This window comes from Stegodyphus dumicola, chromosome 1 (genome assembly GCF_044657685.1).
Source record: "Stegodyphus dumicola isolate Sdum_Otavi_A_Nest chromosome 1, ASM4465768v1".
In the NCBI taxonomy this organism is placed as follows: Eukaryota; Metazoa; Arthropoda; class Arachnida; order Araneae; family Eresidae; genus Stegodyphus; species Stegodyphus dumicola.
The window spans coordinates 246414749-246431554 of NC_140768.1; the positions used below are offsets into that span (position 1 = coordinate 246414749).

The following is a 16806-nucleotide window of genomic DNA, read 5'->3' on the forward strand; positions in this document are numbered from 1 at the left end:
GGAGGATTGACATCCTTCATTCAACCCCTAGATGTCTGCCTCAATAAGCCCTTCAAAGTAAATGTTTGAAAATATTGGGCAGAGTGGATTAGTTCCGGTCGACCAACATTTACAAATGGAGGCAACATTAAAAATCCCGATATTACATTAATTGCTCAATTAATTGCTTGGAACGACCTCTGAAATGATTATAAAATCATTTTTAAAATGTTGTATTAGCAACGAACTAGACAGCATGGAAGATGATACTGTTTTTGAAAGTGAAAATGACGACGAAGACTCTAGTAGTGATTGTAACAATACAGAGTTCGAGACTGAAAATATGTATAATGACGAGCCAATGACGACAGAAGAGTTCTATGAAATGTTTGGCGAATCTGACCATGAATCGGGCATTGAAGGATTTTGATTTTGTTTATTTACCAAGGTATTTTTTATCGCATATTTACTTTTTTTCTCTCAGATAATTTTGAATAAATGTAGTACTTAAAAAAGTTTCTCAATCGATTTTGGAAGAGGGGGGGGGTCGACTTATACGCGGGTTTTTTATTTTCTATTAATTTTTTATTTCGAAGTGAGGGGTCGACTTATACGTGGGTATATACGGTAAGTTGTTTAAGTTGCTTCGTTTTTTATGTGATAATACATTCTCTTTAATTCCATAAACAGACATAATTTCTTGTTCAGTTACAAAGTTCCGCTGTTCAAGTCCTATAATTGCTGTGTCGAGAATACCGACTAATTTGTCAATCGAAATTTTTTCGTTTTCAATAACCTCTGTCACTTGATTCGCTATCGGAAGCTTATTATAATGATGAGGCATTTGATTTAAATCATATCAAAGACGGAGTACATCGAGAGGAAATACAGTCAAAAGTCATTAATTCGGACACCCATAATTCGGAATGATCTATAATCCGGGCCTCAAAACTAAAAACTTTCTGCGCATGCGTCGCATTGACACATGCGCATAGACGTTTACGCGTGCGCGTAAGACCTTTTACGACTGCGCATATGAGTGTGCGCAAGTGCAGAATACGTTTTCGCGTGCGCGTTTTATGTATAATGGACGTATAAGCTAAAATTATCTAATTATCTATTTCAGTTAATGTTGATGATTGCGTTGTTCCTTAATTTTCGAATTGGATCCGGCTTATTATTTTTTGCAGACTGTAAGAACAATTTTATAAAAGTAAGCTTAAACTTTCGATTATATCAAATAGAATTTCTGATATATATTTGTTAATATGTAAAGGATCTAAAGCGAAAGTATGTTTTGAAATTGAAATCCAAAATCTGTTTATCAATTTCACGCTGCTCGGGGGGGGGAAGCCGCAGTGGGCGCGTAATGAATTGGAAGTTGATCTGTCAGCACTATCCTTATCTTCAGCGCAGATGTTTTTATTTTATTTGGCTTATAATTCCTTACCAAATGTAGTATTTCATCTCGATATGCTCGGTCTTTGATGTGATTTAAAACAAGTTCCTCGTCATTATCATTCGCTTCCGAAAGCGAAAAAAGTAACAGAGGTTATTGAAAACGAAAAAATTTCGATTGACAAATTAGTCAGTGTTTGTTCTCGACACAGCAATTATAGGACTTGAACAGCGGAACTTTGTAACTGAACAAGAAATTATGCCTGTTTAATAGAATTAAAGAGAAAGTATTATCACATGAAACGAAGCAAAACTTAAACAACTTACATTGAAAGAAATGTTTAATAAAGTAAACAAATAAATATTAAGCTTTTTCTTTTTGCAGATTTTGATACCCTTTAGATCATAATTGTTCTTTATTTCATAAATTACGGTTTCATATTTTTAATTTTAGAATTTCTGCATGCCATCTTACGAGATTTAAACTGATGATCTATAATCCGGAAAAATCGATAATCCGGAATTGCCGAAGTCCCGACGAGTCCGGATTAACGACTTTTGACTGTACCACATTTAGTAAGCAATTATAAGCCAAATAAAATAAAAACATCTGCCCTTAAGGATAAGGATAGTGTTGACAGATCAACTTCCAATTCACTGCGCTCCGCGGCGTTAAAGATAAACAAACGTTAATGTTTAGATAAACAAAGGATATGCCTTTATCCATTTTTTGCAGCAATTCCACTTTTTGTTTAATGGACTCTGAAAGATACTTTCGCTTTGTATATCCTTTACATATTAGTAGATATATATCGGAAATTCTATTTGAAATAATCGAAAGTTCAAGCTTACTTTTATAAAATTGCTCTAACAGTCTGCAAAAAATAATAAGCCGGATCCAATTCGAAGATTAAGGAACAACGCAATCTGCAACATTAACTGAAATAGATAATTAGATAATTTTAGCTTAGCTTATCCCGTCTGTTATACATTAAACGCGCATTCGTAAATGTATTTTGCGCACGCGCACACGCAAATTCGCAGCCATAAAGGTCTTATGCGCACGCGTCAATACGACGCATGAGCAGAAAGTTTCTAGCTTTGAGGTCCGGATTATGGGTGTCCGAATTAACGACTTTTGACTGTATATATATATATACATGCATTTTATATTATTGAAACATACCGAATGTAATGCTGGAAGAGATGTATCATAAGATACATTAGGCTCAGTGCGTCTTGGATGGTCACCAGACTGATTTTGTGAGTCTTCTTGTGTTGAAGCTGAATAAAAAGAAATGTTGATTTTAACAATTTTAGTTTCATATATTAAAATTAGTTCTATTTTGTATTTCAAACTATAACTAAAGCACATACTTTTCAGTTCTGCAACAAAGAAGTGAATTTAGGCAAAGTTAAATCAAATATAATGAACCTTCTCTAGCACAAACTTACACACTTTGGTTTTCTGTGAAAGTGATCATCTTACAGAGATAAGGTTCAGTACTGAGATTTGTATTACATTCTCAGATTATTTCCTTAAAAAGGTTCATTGCATAATACAAAAGATCGTTAGAATGGGAAGAAGGGAATTATAAAATATACAAACAAACAACCTAATATTATTGCATGTGACAGGAAATTTTTTAATTTCATAAAATTTGCACATGTATCATCACAATAATTATGTTGCATAAAAGAAAAGAAGCCAAAAGGAGTTAGAAGAATATGCAGGTATCAGCTTTTTCTGTGGGCAGTTCAGACATTGACTGAAATTATATATATTTTCTTGTTCATTCCTAGAGAATAAAATTTAAGAAGTTTTTGTGAAAAATACTGATTTTGTATCATTTTACAAATGAATTTTAATATCATTCTGCAGTACTTATGTAAAAGTGCAACCAGCGACTTAATAAAAGTTGCTAGATTTACAGAGTTTGTCTAATTGTGGCAAACGTGTAAATATTTCCTCAGTTCAATAAGCAATACTGCCACTTTTTAAGTGTCCTTTTTATTATATTCTAAATTCTAATGGCTTTTACAGATAAATCATGATATTTCTTGTTTTAAAACTAAATTTTAAAACACATTTACAAAATTTTGCTACAGTAAAAAACACATTTGCAAAATTGTGCTGCAGTAAAATCTGTGCTAGAATATAGTATTTTGCCACAAAATTACAATTAAGAACAAAGCTTCGAATCCAGTCTTAAGACGATTGCCACAAGATTTCCATCAGAATAAAAGATATAAAACCCAACTGTAAACAGATTTATTGATGAATTTTCAAGATAAATACCTAATTAAAATATAAAATAGATATACATATCATAAATTTTTTACAAGTATATATTGGCTTTTTTTTTTTTTTTTTTTTTTTTTTTTTTTTGTTGTTGTTAAAAAGTTGCTAACTGAATCATGATGTTTGTACTAATCCATAAGTATCCTCTCTGCCAATACATATTCACTGTTCTTACCCCAGATTTCCAATACATATAAATTAACATTTCTTATTCAGTATGAGAATATTTGTAGTTAACTACAAAAGTTAGTAGTTGACAATACTATATTCATAGCTGGTGTCCAGAGCAGAATGTTAAAAGAATTATCTCATAATGTTGGGATTATGCTTATATTATTTAGAAATTTATTTTTTTAGTTTTCAGTTTTACCTCAAATGATTTTTTTTTTTTTTGGGGGGGGGGCTTTGCTTTGCTGTTGGAGATGCTGTTGGAGAAGGAGGAAAAACAGATTACAATATTTGTTCATTCAAAGATGATACAAAGATGTTACAATGAACACTCTCTAAGATGACCACTCACAGTTACAGAAAATTTTGGTCTTATGTGAAAGCAGTTTTCTTACAGAAGTAATGTTCAATACAAATGCCGAATTACATCCTCAGAAATACTTGTCACTTGTTTGGCACTATTCTTGAAAGTAGTAGTCAGCATGATAAGGTTCACTATATTATCAAATGAAATTTCAGTTACAATACAAAACACATTTGATAATATACCTATGAATAAATACTACTTGTAAAGATTAAAATCATATAATCAGATAAACAGCACATAACAATTTACACAATAATGAATACTTCAAAAAGCACATTTGTATTCATATTTTCAAAGTATAGTATTTTCCCGTTATCTGCCCTGTGCTCCTGGAAAGCAGAGAACCATTATAGACCACTTTTTTGTCAACTTAACATGTAAAAAAACAGAGGAGTGCTAAAAATTATATAACTGCAACAAATGAAAAAAATTCAAAAAAAAATAATAATAATTAAAATAAATCTGATAGCCTTCAGATTTTATATTATGCCCAAAGGGACATTTTTTTTAAACGTTTTGTGTGTTACCTTTGTTTATTAAATGTCATGTTCTTCGCACTTAAACCATAAAATTCAGTTCAAGAGCAATATTGCAAAATAATTTTAAATTGAGCATATCTTTAGAATTTCCAACACACAGTCTTGTGCGCAGTACCATTGTTTTATCACAATGTGAGAAACATACATACATTTATGCAGATTCTTCATTATTTAATTTCTTTAAATATAACACAGGACAATAATATTTGGTGGCAACAATTTGAAAAGTGAAACAGAGATTTAAAATTTTCAACACAAAATTCCAAAATGAAATTAATAGGCTAACGCCCTTTGGGCTAAAAATGCAAGAAACATCCATAATGAAAAAGCTAACATTGAATAAAACAAACATCCATAATGTTTACAATCAAAGTTTCATAACACAATAACAAATTAACTAAATTAAAAGTGCAACAAACAATCATAATAAAACACTTTCTATTTTCTTGGTCTGTGCACATAGTAACTTTGTTTTAACTTGAAAAAAAAAAAAAAAAATTAGAGAATTAAGAAATTCTCGGCATTGCAGTGCAAACTGGCACTTCTTTCTAAATACACAATGACCTATTTTAACTTGAAAAAATATCAGAGAATTCCAGAATTTTGGGCATTGTACAGCAAAGTGGCGCTGCTCTCTACATCAACTTGTTTTAACTTAAAAAAAAAACACCAGAGAACTACTACCAGAAAAATCATTTTTTTCATATTCTTTTGTCCATACTAGACATGCATACTTCTCAAAGATAACTGCACCAATCAATAGTTGTATTAGGAGACATATCGAGAGAATAAGAACTATAAGAATGACAAAACTTACCAGATGTATACTCTTTAAACCAGCAATAAATAAAGCGAACAGCTATCGTAAACAATATTCAGCTTTCTCACACCAATTTCATATTAATATTCAAAACCCCTTTGTTAGCAATTTTTAACTATGTATTTTCACACAATTTGATCGTTCGCTTCCTGAGAATTCCTAAACCACACTCATTACGTGCTGGCACAATGTGTGCACAACCATTAACAGGTTGCATGTTTTTTATATTCTGGGTTGCCAGCTTTCGCGACTTAGCACTTTGCCCACTGCACTCACTTGCGGATAAGGTAAAAGTACCCAAAATAAATTAATATTTCTCAAGAAAGCCACCCAAAGTTTCAGATGATTTTCACTACTTTCTATGGAAATGGTCATTTTAGAAAGGTGATGTTCAATATTATAGTTTATTTATGTTCCCAGAACTTTCCCATTGATTTTTAGAGCAGGTTGGCTATTAGAAAGATTGTTCCTATATTAATTATAGATGTCATAATAATTGAATGAATAAAATGCAACAGGTAGAATATGCAAATGATATTTGGAAGAAAAGCCAGAATATGGAGGAATAAAGTTTTAAATGTTAAATCTGCCTTTAAAAATAATTTATTTATATAATTTCAAGGGAAAAAAATTTATTGAAAGGCTGGGAAAAATCCCCAGAGTGATTGATATAACCAAATAATTTTAGAATAAATAATATATTACTGCTTTTTGATAATACGATAAACCAACAGAATAAAGTTAAGAGGTTGTCCTAGCACTGTTATGAAATGTGAACATCGATTTTTAGTTGGAACAGCAGACTCAGTGGTGTAACTAGAGCTCCTGTGCAAAGTCTCCTATGCAAAAATATTTCTTAAGACCCCCCCTATAAATTTAAAGAATTTTTTTTTAAATTAATTAAGGGAGATCTGAAAGTTTCATATTTTATATTACGCTAAAGGGACTTTTTCAATGTTTCATGTGTTACCTTTATTTATCAAATATCATGTTCTTCACACTTAAACCAGAAAATTCAATTCAACAGCAATATCGCAAAATAATTTAAAAACAGCATATCTTTAGGATTTCCGATACACAGTCTCGTGCACTGGAGATAAAAATGTTTTTTTTCTGTACAGTGTTGCCATTGCTTGCTTTGAAACCGTTGAATTTTTTAATAAAAAACTCACAAATGCTTTACAAAATATGAAATAGATAATAAAAAAAATTCCAAATTTGGGCTTCCAGATGCCCATGTTCGGGTGGAGACGTACATTATTTGAAATTTGATGGCTCTAGGTACCATTGTTTTATCACAGTGTGAGAAACATACATATATTTATGCAGATTCTTCATTATTTAATTTCTTTAAATATAATACAGAGCGATAATATTTAGTAGCAACAATCTGAAAAATGATTCAGACTTTTAAAGTTTTTGACACAAAATGCCAAAACGAAATTAATAACCCTTCTGGGCTAATGCCCTATGGGCAAAAAGGGAGAAAGGAAAAGAAATTTGAAAGGTTTTAGATTTTAATTGCTGCCCAAAAAGGTTTGCTAAGGTTCTTTTTATCCTCTTGCTGAGCTTACATTCTAACCAGCCTGCTCTTGCTCCAGCTAACTTCCACTCTTTTTTTTTTTTTTTTTCTTTTTTTTCCTTTTTAGCTTTGAACATATATCATTTTCTTCACACTTACACTACATACAATTCAATACCAAAAATCACAAAGCTTTTGAAAGTTGCATATGTTTGGAATTCCTGATACAGTATTAAGTGTTGGCATACATTTATATAATTTTATCAGTCTTTTCTCAGTTTATCATATCAATATTCAGTTTTCTTGGTAACATGTTTAAGAAATTTTTTCTCTATAATTTCATTACTAATTTTTCATCTGTTAAGATTATTAAATATTGCCATGTAAAATTCAATTCAACAGCAAATCACAAAATATTTAAAAACAGCATATTATTTGAATTCCCGTTAGAGTTTGCCATACACATTTTTATATTCCCTATAGTATTCTTTTACAAACTTGCTGCTCTGCCTAAAATAGCTACCACAAAAAAGAAAAAATATATCAAGATTTTAATGAGTCCAACTAGTGTTATTTCATAAAAATATTGAATATTCCTACTTAAACTTCTCATGACTTTAATACATGTTTATTTAAATCAATCACATTAAAAAGTACACAAAAATAATCTTAAGAACTTTGCTCATTGCTTTTAAATCACTTAGTTTATTCTTTAGTAACCTTCCATATTGAATTTGAAATAGCTTAGGTTTTTAATGAAAGGCAACATGCTGTAGCATGGAAGATAGAAGAATTTTACTTTCGGCACACATCACTTTTATAGATTCAAGTTTGCTAATTAAAAAGATAAATATCTTACATTTTTCCAAATGGCAACAATCTCGCAGGCTGGGGATAACAACAAAACGTTTTTATTTCAAATAGTGTTGCCACTGTTGGCTTTCATATCTTGGAGTTTCTTAATCAAAATGTCATTAAAGTTTTACAAAATGTCATTAAAGTTTTACAAAATATGAAATTAATAAAAAAATTGGAAATTTAAAATTCGGGCACACGTTCTGATGGAGGACTATGTTACTCAAAATTTGATGGCTCTATATACCATCACTTTTTCACAATGTGAGGAACATACATGCAGATTCCTCATCATTTAATTTATTTAAAAATAATACAGGGCAATAATAGTTGGGGGCAACAATTTGAAAAGTGATACACTGTTTATAGTGAACCAATGCAATTCACATTATATTAAACTGTAAGAATCCTTCATATTAATAAATTTCAGTTTTATATTAAGATTAATTTTTGGATTTTGGTTTAATGGAAATGGTAGCAACAGATTAAATAAATGAAAAAAATTTTATGTTGCACGACATGTTCTAATAATTCAGAACTGCAAATAACATACCAAGATTTCTCTTTTAATTTGCAAAGTTTATTCCAAATTAAGAACCCGAATCGTAACTAGTTACCTTTTTGATTTATATTTTGAAAAATATGTCTATTGATTATTCGATCATAATACTGAATTTAATAGAAATAAATTAATATACAAAACAGTTGCATAAAAATAAAATACCACTGTAATTAAAATTAATATACCTTTTTCAGGCTTCTTGTTATTTAATCATCTTGTACTCGTAATTGAATTAGTCTACGTTCAGCAAAGCAAAATAACTAATTAAAATTTTTATAAATTATTATGAAATATATTTATAATTATTATAAAATCTACTGTAATGATGTCAGTTTCTTGTAGCTGAGATTTTATTTTACTAAAAGTATTACGAATCATTTCATGTGTATTGAACACCTGTTACTGCAGATTAAAATTAAATAATTTTTATGCATGTCTTGCTTAATCAATTTACTTTATATACCAGCAGACACATAATAACTAATAGCTGAGAAAATATGAATGCTAAAAATTACTAATTTCTCCCCGAGTTTGATTCTGGCATGAATATTTAACTTTCTTATGTAACATAAATAAAACCAGTTGTTTAGAAAAATTTGCCCAAATTTCTGTCGTAAAAATTATCAGCACTGAAAGCAGATTGAATATCTAATTTTAATTCATTGAAGAGGTTTCTCACAAAATTTGAAAATAAAAATTTTAATTTATTTACTGCATAACAGAGAATGTTCTAAAAGATCTCAGCAGGCTTATTTTATTACATATTGATTCTGTGCATATACATCCAAACATAAAATTCCTTAAAATAAATTATATAATATTATGCAAATGTACACCCTCCCTGTGCAAAACTAATAAACACACTAATAAATTTTTATATGGATTGCATCGAGGCAAATGTCTAATTGATAAATAACACATTGTATTTTATAAATTAAATTAAAATTTCCATACCTTCACAAACAAACTTTGCAAAGATTCACTAGCTAACGAATGCTTTTTAGAATCTAAGTGACCTTCTACTTACAATTCTCTTGATTATAAATGCCCCTTCTTCCTTAACCTTAAAAAATTGTAAAGAGATGGGAAATAGAAATGCACTTCCACTCCCCTTTGTGCTGTATTGCAAATGAAATTACTAATGATTTTAAAACCTTTCAGGGGTCGCCTTTGTTAATTTTCAGATAAGAAACTATGGAACATAAAGGAACTTTTTCTTTTTTCTGATGACTTTTAACTCTAATCCAGAGAAACTCAAGAAGTTGCTATTTCACGGACAAATTGGCAATTCATATTAATTTTTTTATAAAAATTGAATCATAATTTTAGCTGTATACATATATATTAACCAAATCCCCTTCTCTTTCTGTGATATCAGCATCTTTTTTTTTTTTTCTTTCTGAGTACTCTTTTTAATAGTCTCATTTAATTTTTTAAAAATATTGATTTTTTTCCATTTGTATTGTAGTAAATATTTCATCATTCAAACCATACTACTGTTCATTTTTCTTTCTTGCATTTTTGTGATAATAGCTTTCTTTTTTAAATTCTGTATTCTTTTTTAATTTATTCTTCAGTTAAAAATAAAAAAAAGCTTTTTTGAATAGTATTTTCATTGTATTGCATTACATTTTGCTTCTTTCAGATGGAAGTATTAGTTTAGAATTCTAGACAGTAAGTTAATTATGTGAAACACCCTGAAGGGATTTTTGCCCTGAGCTAACATTCCACTGTTAAGGAAAACGAAATAATTTATGAAACCGTATATTTGTGAGTAATGCCAATGTCATTGAACAGAGAAGGTCATCAGAAAATAACAATCCTCAAAGTCTGAGGGGTTAAGGTGGCCGACATTTGAATCAGAGCCTCTTTTCAGTATCCAATAAGATTACATTATCAGTTTAAAAAAATTAAATAAGTAAAGAGACTTTGATATTTTTTCCTAAAATTATATATACAAAAATTAGTATTTAAATTAATTTGCATCAGAAGAGTTTATAAACTACTAGATGTACCCGCCCGGCGTTGCCCGTGCATTTAGAAAATGCAGATAAGTGAATAGCGCAGGAATAGTAGTGTAGGACATGTAGACTGTCTCTCTCTCTTCCCCCCCCCACAAGCTACAAAAAAGAAATGAATTGTAATTAATCGATTTAATGTATCGTCAAAACAGCAAACTAACGCTAGAATAAAGAAATCAATTGTTACAATCGAACGTTATTTGAAAACAAATAATAATATCACTGAGTCAAAAAAACCGTGATTAATTAATTATAAATAATTTTTTTTAAATTTTTCTAATTCAAAAATCGAAAATCGGGCTTCGAAGTCTGGTGGCCAGCCCCTTTGTGCTTCCGTATAAAAAATTCCAGGTCCCTGCGTGCGATAGATTTGGCTGGAGAGCTCGGTCAGACAGACAGACAGATAATTAATTATAAATAATTTTTTTAAAATTTTTCTAATTCAAAAATCGAAAATCGGGCTTCGAGGTCTGGTGGCCAGCCCCTTTGTGCTTCTGTATAAAAAATTCCAGATCCTTGCGTGCGATAGATTTGGCTGGAGAGCTCGGTCAGACAGACAGACAGACACATTACACTTGCTTTTATTATTATAGATTCATGTCTGACAACTTGAAAAAAAAAAAAAAGTTAAAAACTGTGAAAGTAGGAAATACGAATAGAAAGAAAGGAAGAAGTTATTAAAAGTTTCTTTCATTTTTAACCATTATCATGAGATATATGTAAATAAATTAATTTTAGTATGAAATTTTGGAACAATGGAACAAAAACTGGTGTGAAGTTTACAATGCCCAGTACCGCATTCTCTTATATACATCCATCTTCTTTTAAGTTTAAACATATAAATATAGTTCAGCAAGGCATTCGAGTGCCCCCTAAGCCTTTAAGACCCTTATACGATGCCATTCCTTGCATACACTTATTTGATGTATGCATGATAATTGCAGAATGTGTGCATCATAATTGATTTGCTTGCCAGTTGCCACAGGCAAAAACATCAGTGACATTTTATGATGCAGTCAAAAGTTGTTAATCCGGAATCGTCGGGACTTCGGCAATTCCGGATTATCGATTTTTCCGGACTATAGATCATCAGCTTAAATCTGGTAAGATGGCATGCAGAAATTACAAAATTAAAAATATGAAACCGTAATTTATGAAATAAAGAACAATTATGATCTAAAGGGTATCAAAATTTACAAAAAGAAAAAGCTTAATATTTATTTGTTTACTTTATTAAACATTTCTTTCAATGTAAGTTGTTTAAGTTGCTTCCTTTCATGTGATAATACTTCTCTTTAATTCTATTAAACAGACATAATTTCTTGTTTAGTTACAAAGTTCCGCTGTTCAAGTCCTATAATGTCGAGAATACCGACTAATTTGTCAATCAAAATTTTTTCGTTTTCAATAACCTCTGTCACTTTTTTCACTATCGGAAGTGAATTATAATGACGAGGAACTTGTTTTAAATCATATCAAAGACGGAGTACATCGAGATGAAATACTACATTTAGTAAGGAATTATAAGCCAAATAAAATAAAAACATCTGCCTTGAAGATAAGGATAGTGCTGACAGATCAACTTCCATTTCATTGCGCTGGCGCCCCACCCCCCACCCCGCAGAGCAGCGTGAAATTGATAAACAGATTGCGGATTTCGAAATGTACTTTCGCTTTAGATCCTTTATATATTAGCAAATATATATCGGAAATTCTATTTGATATAATCGAAAGTTCAAGCTTACTTTTATAAAATTGCTCTAACAGTCTGCAAAAAATAATAAGCCGGATCCAATTCGAAGATTGAGGAACAACGCAATCTGCAACATTAACTGAATTAGATAATTTTAGCTTAGTTTATACTGTCCGTTAATCATTAAACACGCATTTACAAATTACGCCAAACTGCCAAGTTTTGTAAAAAATCACATGAGTATTTTTTCAAAAAATTAGCTCTCAAAATTTTAGCTCCTCAGTGTTAACTGAGTTTGGTATATATATTTATCAATATCTCTTTTTTATTAAACTTATTTTATTCTTTTTCTCACATTTCAAAATTTAGGTTCATTCCAAACCCATTTTTTATGATTTATTTTTAAAATTTCTATTATTAAATAATTTTTATAAATTAAAAAAAAAAACTTGAATTATAATGTATACAATTTTTACCATCATCTTAAAGTAGATGTATTTCTAAGCATAGGTGCAAAAAATTAGAGTTCTTTATTTAAAAGTTCCGAAGCTATATGTGAATTTATATATTGGCACATTTTGAAATTTGGTATATTTGTTGAAAGCGATAATAACATCAAATGTGGTTTATGCACTTTGTTAAAATTATTTTAAAGAAGAAACGATGTGACTTTTTACCACTCACGCACAATGTAAAATGGTAGGAACGATTATATTTTTTTTCCGCTCCTGTACAATGGAAAGGAAAATGGGTTGTTATATATTAAGAAGTTCGCCAAGTGAATTATTCTTGGTGCAAAGTGAAAAAAATACCCCACGATAAATTTGGGAATTTCTCCGTAAATTTCACACTAAATTTTACAAAATTTAATATTTATGCATAATTTGAATTGTAGAATAGAAATATGGAAAAAAATTGGTATGCGACTTCAGAAAAAATCCCATTTTTTATCAAGATACCTATGTTAGAACAATGCTATATATAAATCTAATATATATCCTAAGTCACGCTTTCGATACATGAAAAACGTAATTTAATTTGAACACACATAATGGATATATACCAAGCTATTAAAAATCATACCAATGAAATTAATCTAACGCTTCAAAAACTTATGTCCACAACAATAGACGGCATTACCTTTCGAGATTGGATACTGTTGGTTTCATCACACTATGAAAGATTGCTCTGACTTTCCAAACTACCACAACATCAGCAGCAACAGGCATTATGTACGAAGAATTTTATATTATGAACATGTGACAAAAGTTGTTCGAAAAATTATAAATTCTATAACTGCAGATCACTTCAGAATGAATGGTTCAATGGACTGACTGATGAATTTGATGCTGAGTACAGAACTTTAATGTTATATTTTGAAATTAGATGGCTTAGTAAGGGAAAAGTTCTACAACCACACTTCCAGAGATAAAGCAATTTTTAGAAACCAGAAAGGAAACTTATGAAGAACTTAGTGATCACAGCAGGTAATCATATTTAGCATTTCTTACAGTCATACAAATAAAAATTAATAAACTAAATCTTAAACTTCAGGCAAAAGAAAAAAACTATTATTGAATATATGAAGTATTAATGCACTGAAATCAAAATTTAACTAAAAATATTATATATTTTCCAAATTTGAAAGAAATGTAGCTTTAAACTATAACAGAATGTAATTTTTGCTATTTTAAAAATTTGGAGAACTATATCAAGAAATATAAGAAATCTGCAACAATTAAATATTCTGAAAATCACATCAATCTTAAAAATAATTTCAAAAATAGATTACATGATTTTCGTATAATTCAAATTGATTTTCAGTCCAATCTACAGTTAAAAAAAAGAATATCACAGACTTTTGGGCGCTCGTAGATGAGAAAAAAATATCCACTCTTAAAAAAAAATGTTTCAAGGGTTAAATTCCTCCTTTGGATCAACTCACTATTGTGAAAGTGTTTTTTCAACAATGAACTTGTTAAAATCAAAATTCATGTCAAATAACAAATGAGCATGCAAATGACAGCATGTAGCCCTAACATCATACGTACCAGAGTACAATAAACCTGAAAAGATGTGCAGTGTCAGGTTTGACATTAAAATATGCTTTTCCTGTATTCATATTGCATTTTACTGAATTTTTAATAAATAGTAATACAATGTAGAGCAGTGTTTCTCAACCCCCGGTCCGCAAACCGCCACTGGTCCACAAGAAATATTTGCCGGTCCGCGCAATATCCAGCTATCTGTCCAAAATCCAAAGTGTCATTGGCTGAAAACCAAATAACAATAGTTTACTAGTTTAGAAAATAATATGATTGATGATGATTTATTTATGTGAAAAAATCGTGCTAATGGGTCGAATTATTAACACGTTGACGCCGGCATGGCCCACCGGTGGCCCATGCTTGTCTGTTCCATGGGGTGGCCTGACCCACCGGTGGCCTATGCTAGACTGTTCCGTGGGGCGGCATGCATCACTGATGGGCCACGTTTTGTATATAAAAAATATGTAGTACAAAATGTAATTTTATTGATTTAACATTATACATTAAATTTATACCTTATAACCAAACATTTAACACAAAATACATAACTCATAATTTAATCAATACATTAAATATAACAAAATATAACTACTTAAGTTACCTATGCAATTTTTTAAAACATTTTAAACAAAGTGCCAGCTTACCCAGACAACTCCTACAAAAGGTCATTACTTTTGTTTTGTTTATGGCATACTGTGTACCTTTTAAGCTTGTTTAACATGTGTTCTCATCTTTTCCTCATCTTCTTTGCAGATCCTTGGTGTGAACTTAAAAAATGTTTTTTTCCATCTACTTACTATTAATTCTTCACTAGGGGGATTCTCAACATTTTGCAATAGATAATCAATAATTTTTTCTTTAAATTTTAAAATTTGGTAATGCTTGGTTCCCCACTTTTTGTGGATGTACGACGCATTTACTAAAGAGGTCCTGCATATTAGCTCCATGACTACTTTCGATACCATTTTACCATTTTCCGTAAACATTTATAATAGGAACACATTTGATCAGATATATCAACTCCCTTTTTGGCGCTATTGTAAGAAAAAAATGGTATCTGGTTTTAATTTATCATCTTTTTCACAAATAATGGCGTAATTGTGAGATCTCGAAGTGGTTAGCATGCACAGGGGCCTTTTGTCGGTCCACTTTAAAAATTTCATGCTGCTCCGATTTTCAAGAGATATAATGTCGCCTCGTTTCTGTTTTTGCTTTGCCTACGGCAGTAGAAATTTTCTATTTATTTTGACTCATGGTAAAAAAAGAGGGGCGGGAGAACCTCGAACCACCCCCGGGGTGTCCTCGCTCAAAATTGGGGTGGAAAGTTTAACAGTTAGCTAGGTTCAGCAATACCTCAATTACCTGTGGTACTACGGAGGTGCTGGCCTATCTTCTACCTGTACCTGTACCCCAAATATATGTTCTTTTAGTGAGAAGATCTTCGGCTAAAGGAATACTTGCATAAAAATTGTTGGTACATAAAATCCGGCCCTTGAATAATACATCCTCTATCAATTTCATGACTACATCATTAGAATGTGTTTTTACAATTCTTGTTTAATTTTTTTCAGAATAAATATGCATATTGTATGTATATCCATCCTGAAGGCAGAATTTGTACAGTTTTATTCCGTACTCATGCCGTTTACCTGGTATATATTGACGAAAACTAAGGCGTCCTTTCCATGGAACCATGCTTTTGTCAATTACTATATTTTTACTGGGTTTTACTGCATCTTTGAATGTACGAAGAATTTTATCAACGACATTTCGGAGTTTACGTAACCGATCCTCAGTTCTAGCCGTTTCATTATTGGAAAAGTGCAAGTATTTCAATATTGCTAAGAATCGATCGCGTTTCATTGCTTTCTGTATATGCCCATTCGCATACATATTCCCTTTTTGGACCAATATAGTTGAATTTTGGGTACCTGCACTACACCCATAATAAGCAAGATACCAATAAAGGTATTCATTTCACTTTTTGTAAGAGTTCCATGCTTGTTGATGTTGTCTTGTTGTCTCATGCCATATGCTGGATTCACTATGCACTGTTCAGCGTAGCTCTTCAACGATGATCTAAATACCTTGTCCGTGGAGAATAATTTATATAATGCAACAGAATCGTCGCAGTCCGTCTGTTCGATCAGTAGCTTTTCTTCTTCCAAATACTCTTCCTCTGATGCAGATTTTTCTGCTATTTTCTGCCATTCTGCATCATCATCTTGGTCAAATATATCAGACTCCCAAACTTCTTTCTCCGTGGTATTTCTATCAGTTGCCGTGTACGATGATGATGATGAAAGTATTCTACTTTTTCGTCTCTTTCACATGATTTCAGATACAGATTCATCAGACGAATCACTGATTTCCATATCCATTGTATCTAATATTCAGATGGGCAAAATTAAAAATGAAAAATGCTAACCGCCTTTTTAGAAGGAAAGAAACTTTTTACTACCATTACACTTACCAGAACAAATGTGTGCTCAGATAATTCGTTATGTCAGAACTCTACTGACCTCGCACCTC

The 16806-nt window shown here is 30.9% G+C and overlaps 1 protein-coding gene across 3 annotated transcripts in view; it reads right to left on the reverse strand.

Annotated features, from left to right (window-relative positions):
* Positions 1-16806, reverse strand: part of ohgt (E3 ubiquitin ligase component cereblon) — a 108750-nt gene that overhangs the window by 78894 nt on the left and 13050 nt on the right. For 2 of the 3 annotated variants that reach the window (XM_035359469.2, XM_035359470.2), the window contains exon 2: positions 2564-2661. The exons of the other annotated variant lie outside the window; for it this stretch is intronic. In XM_035359469.2, coding sequence (XP_035215360.1) covers positions 2564-2661 — 98 coding nt within the window. The remainder of the gene's footprint in view (positions 1-2563; positions 2662-16806) is intronic. 3 annotated transcript variants of the gene reach the window in all.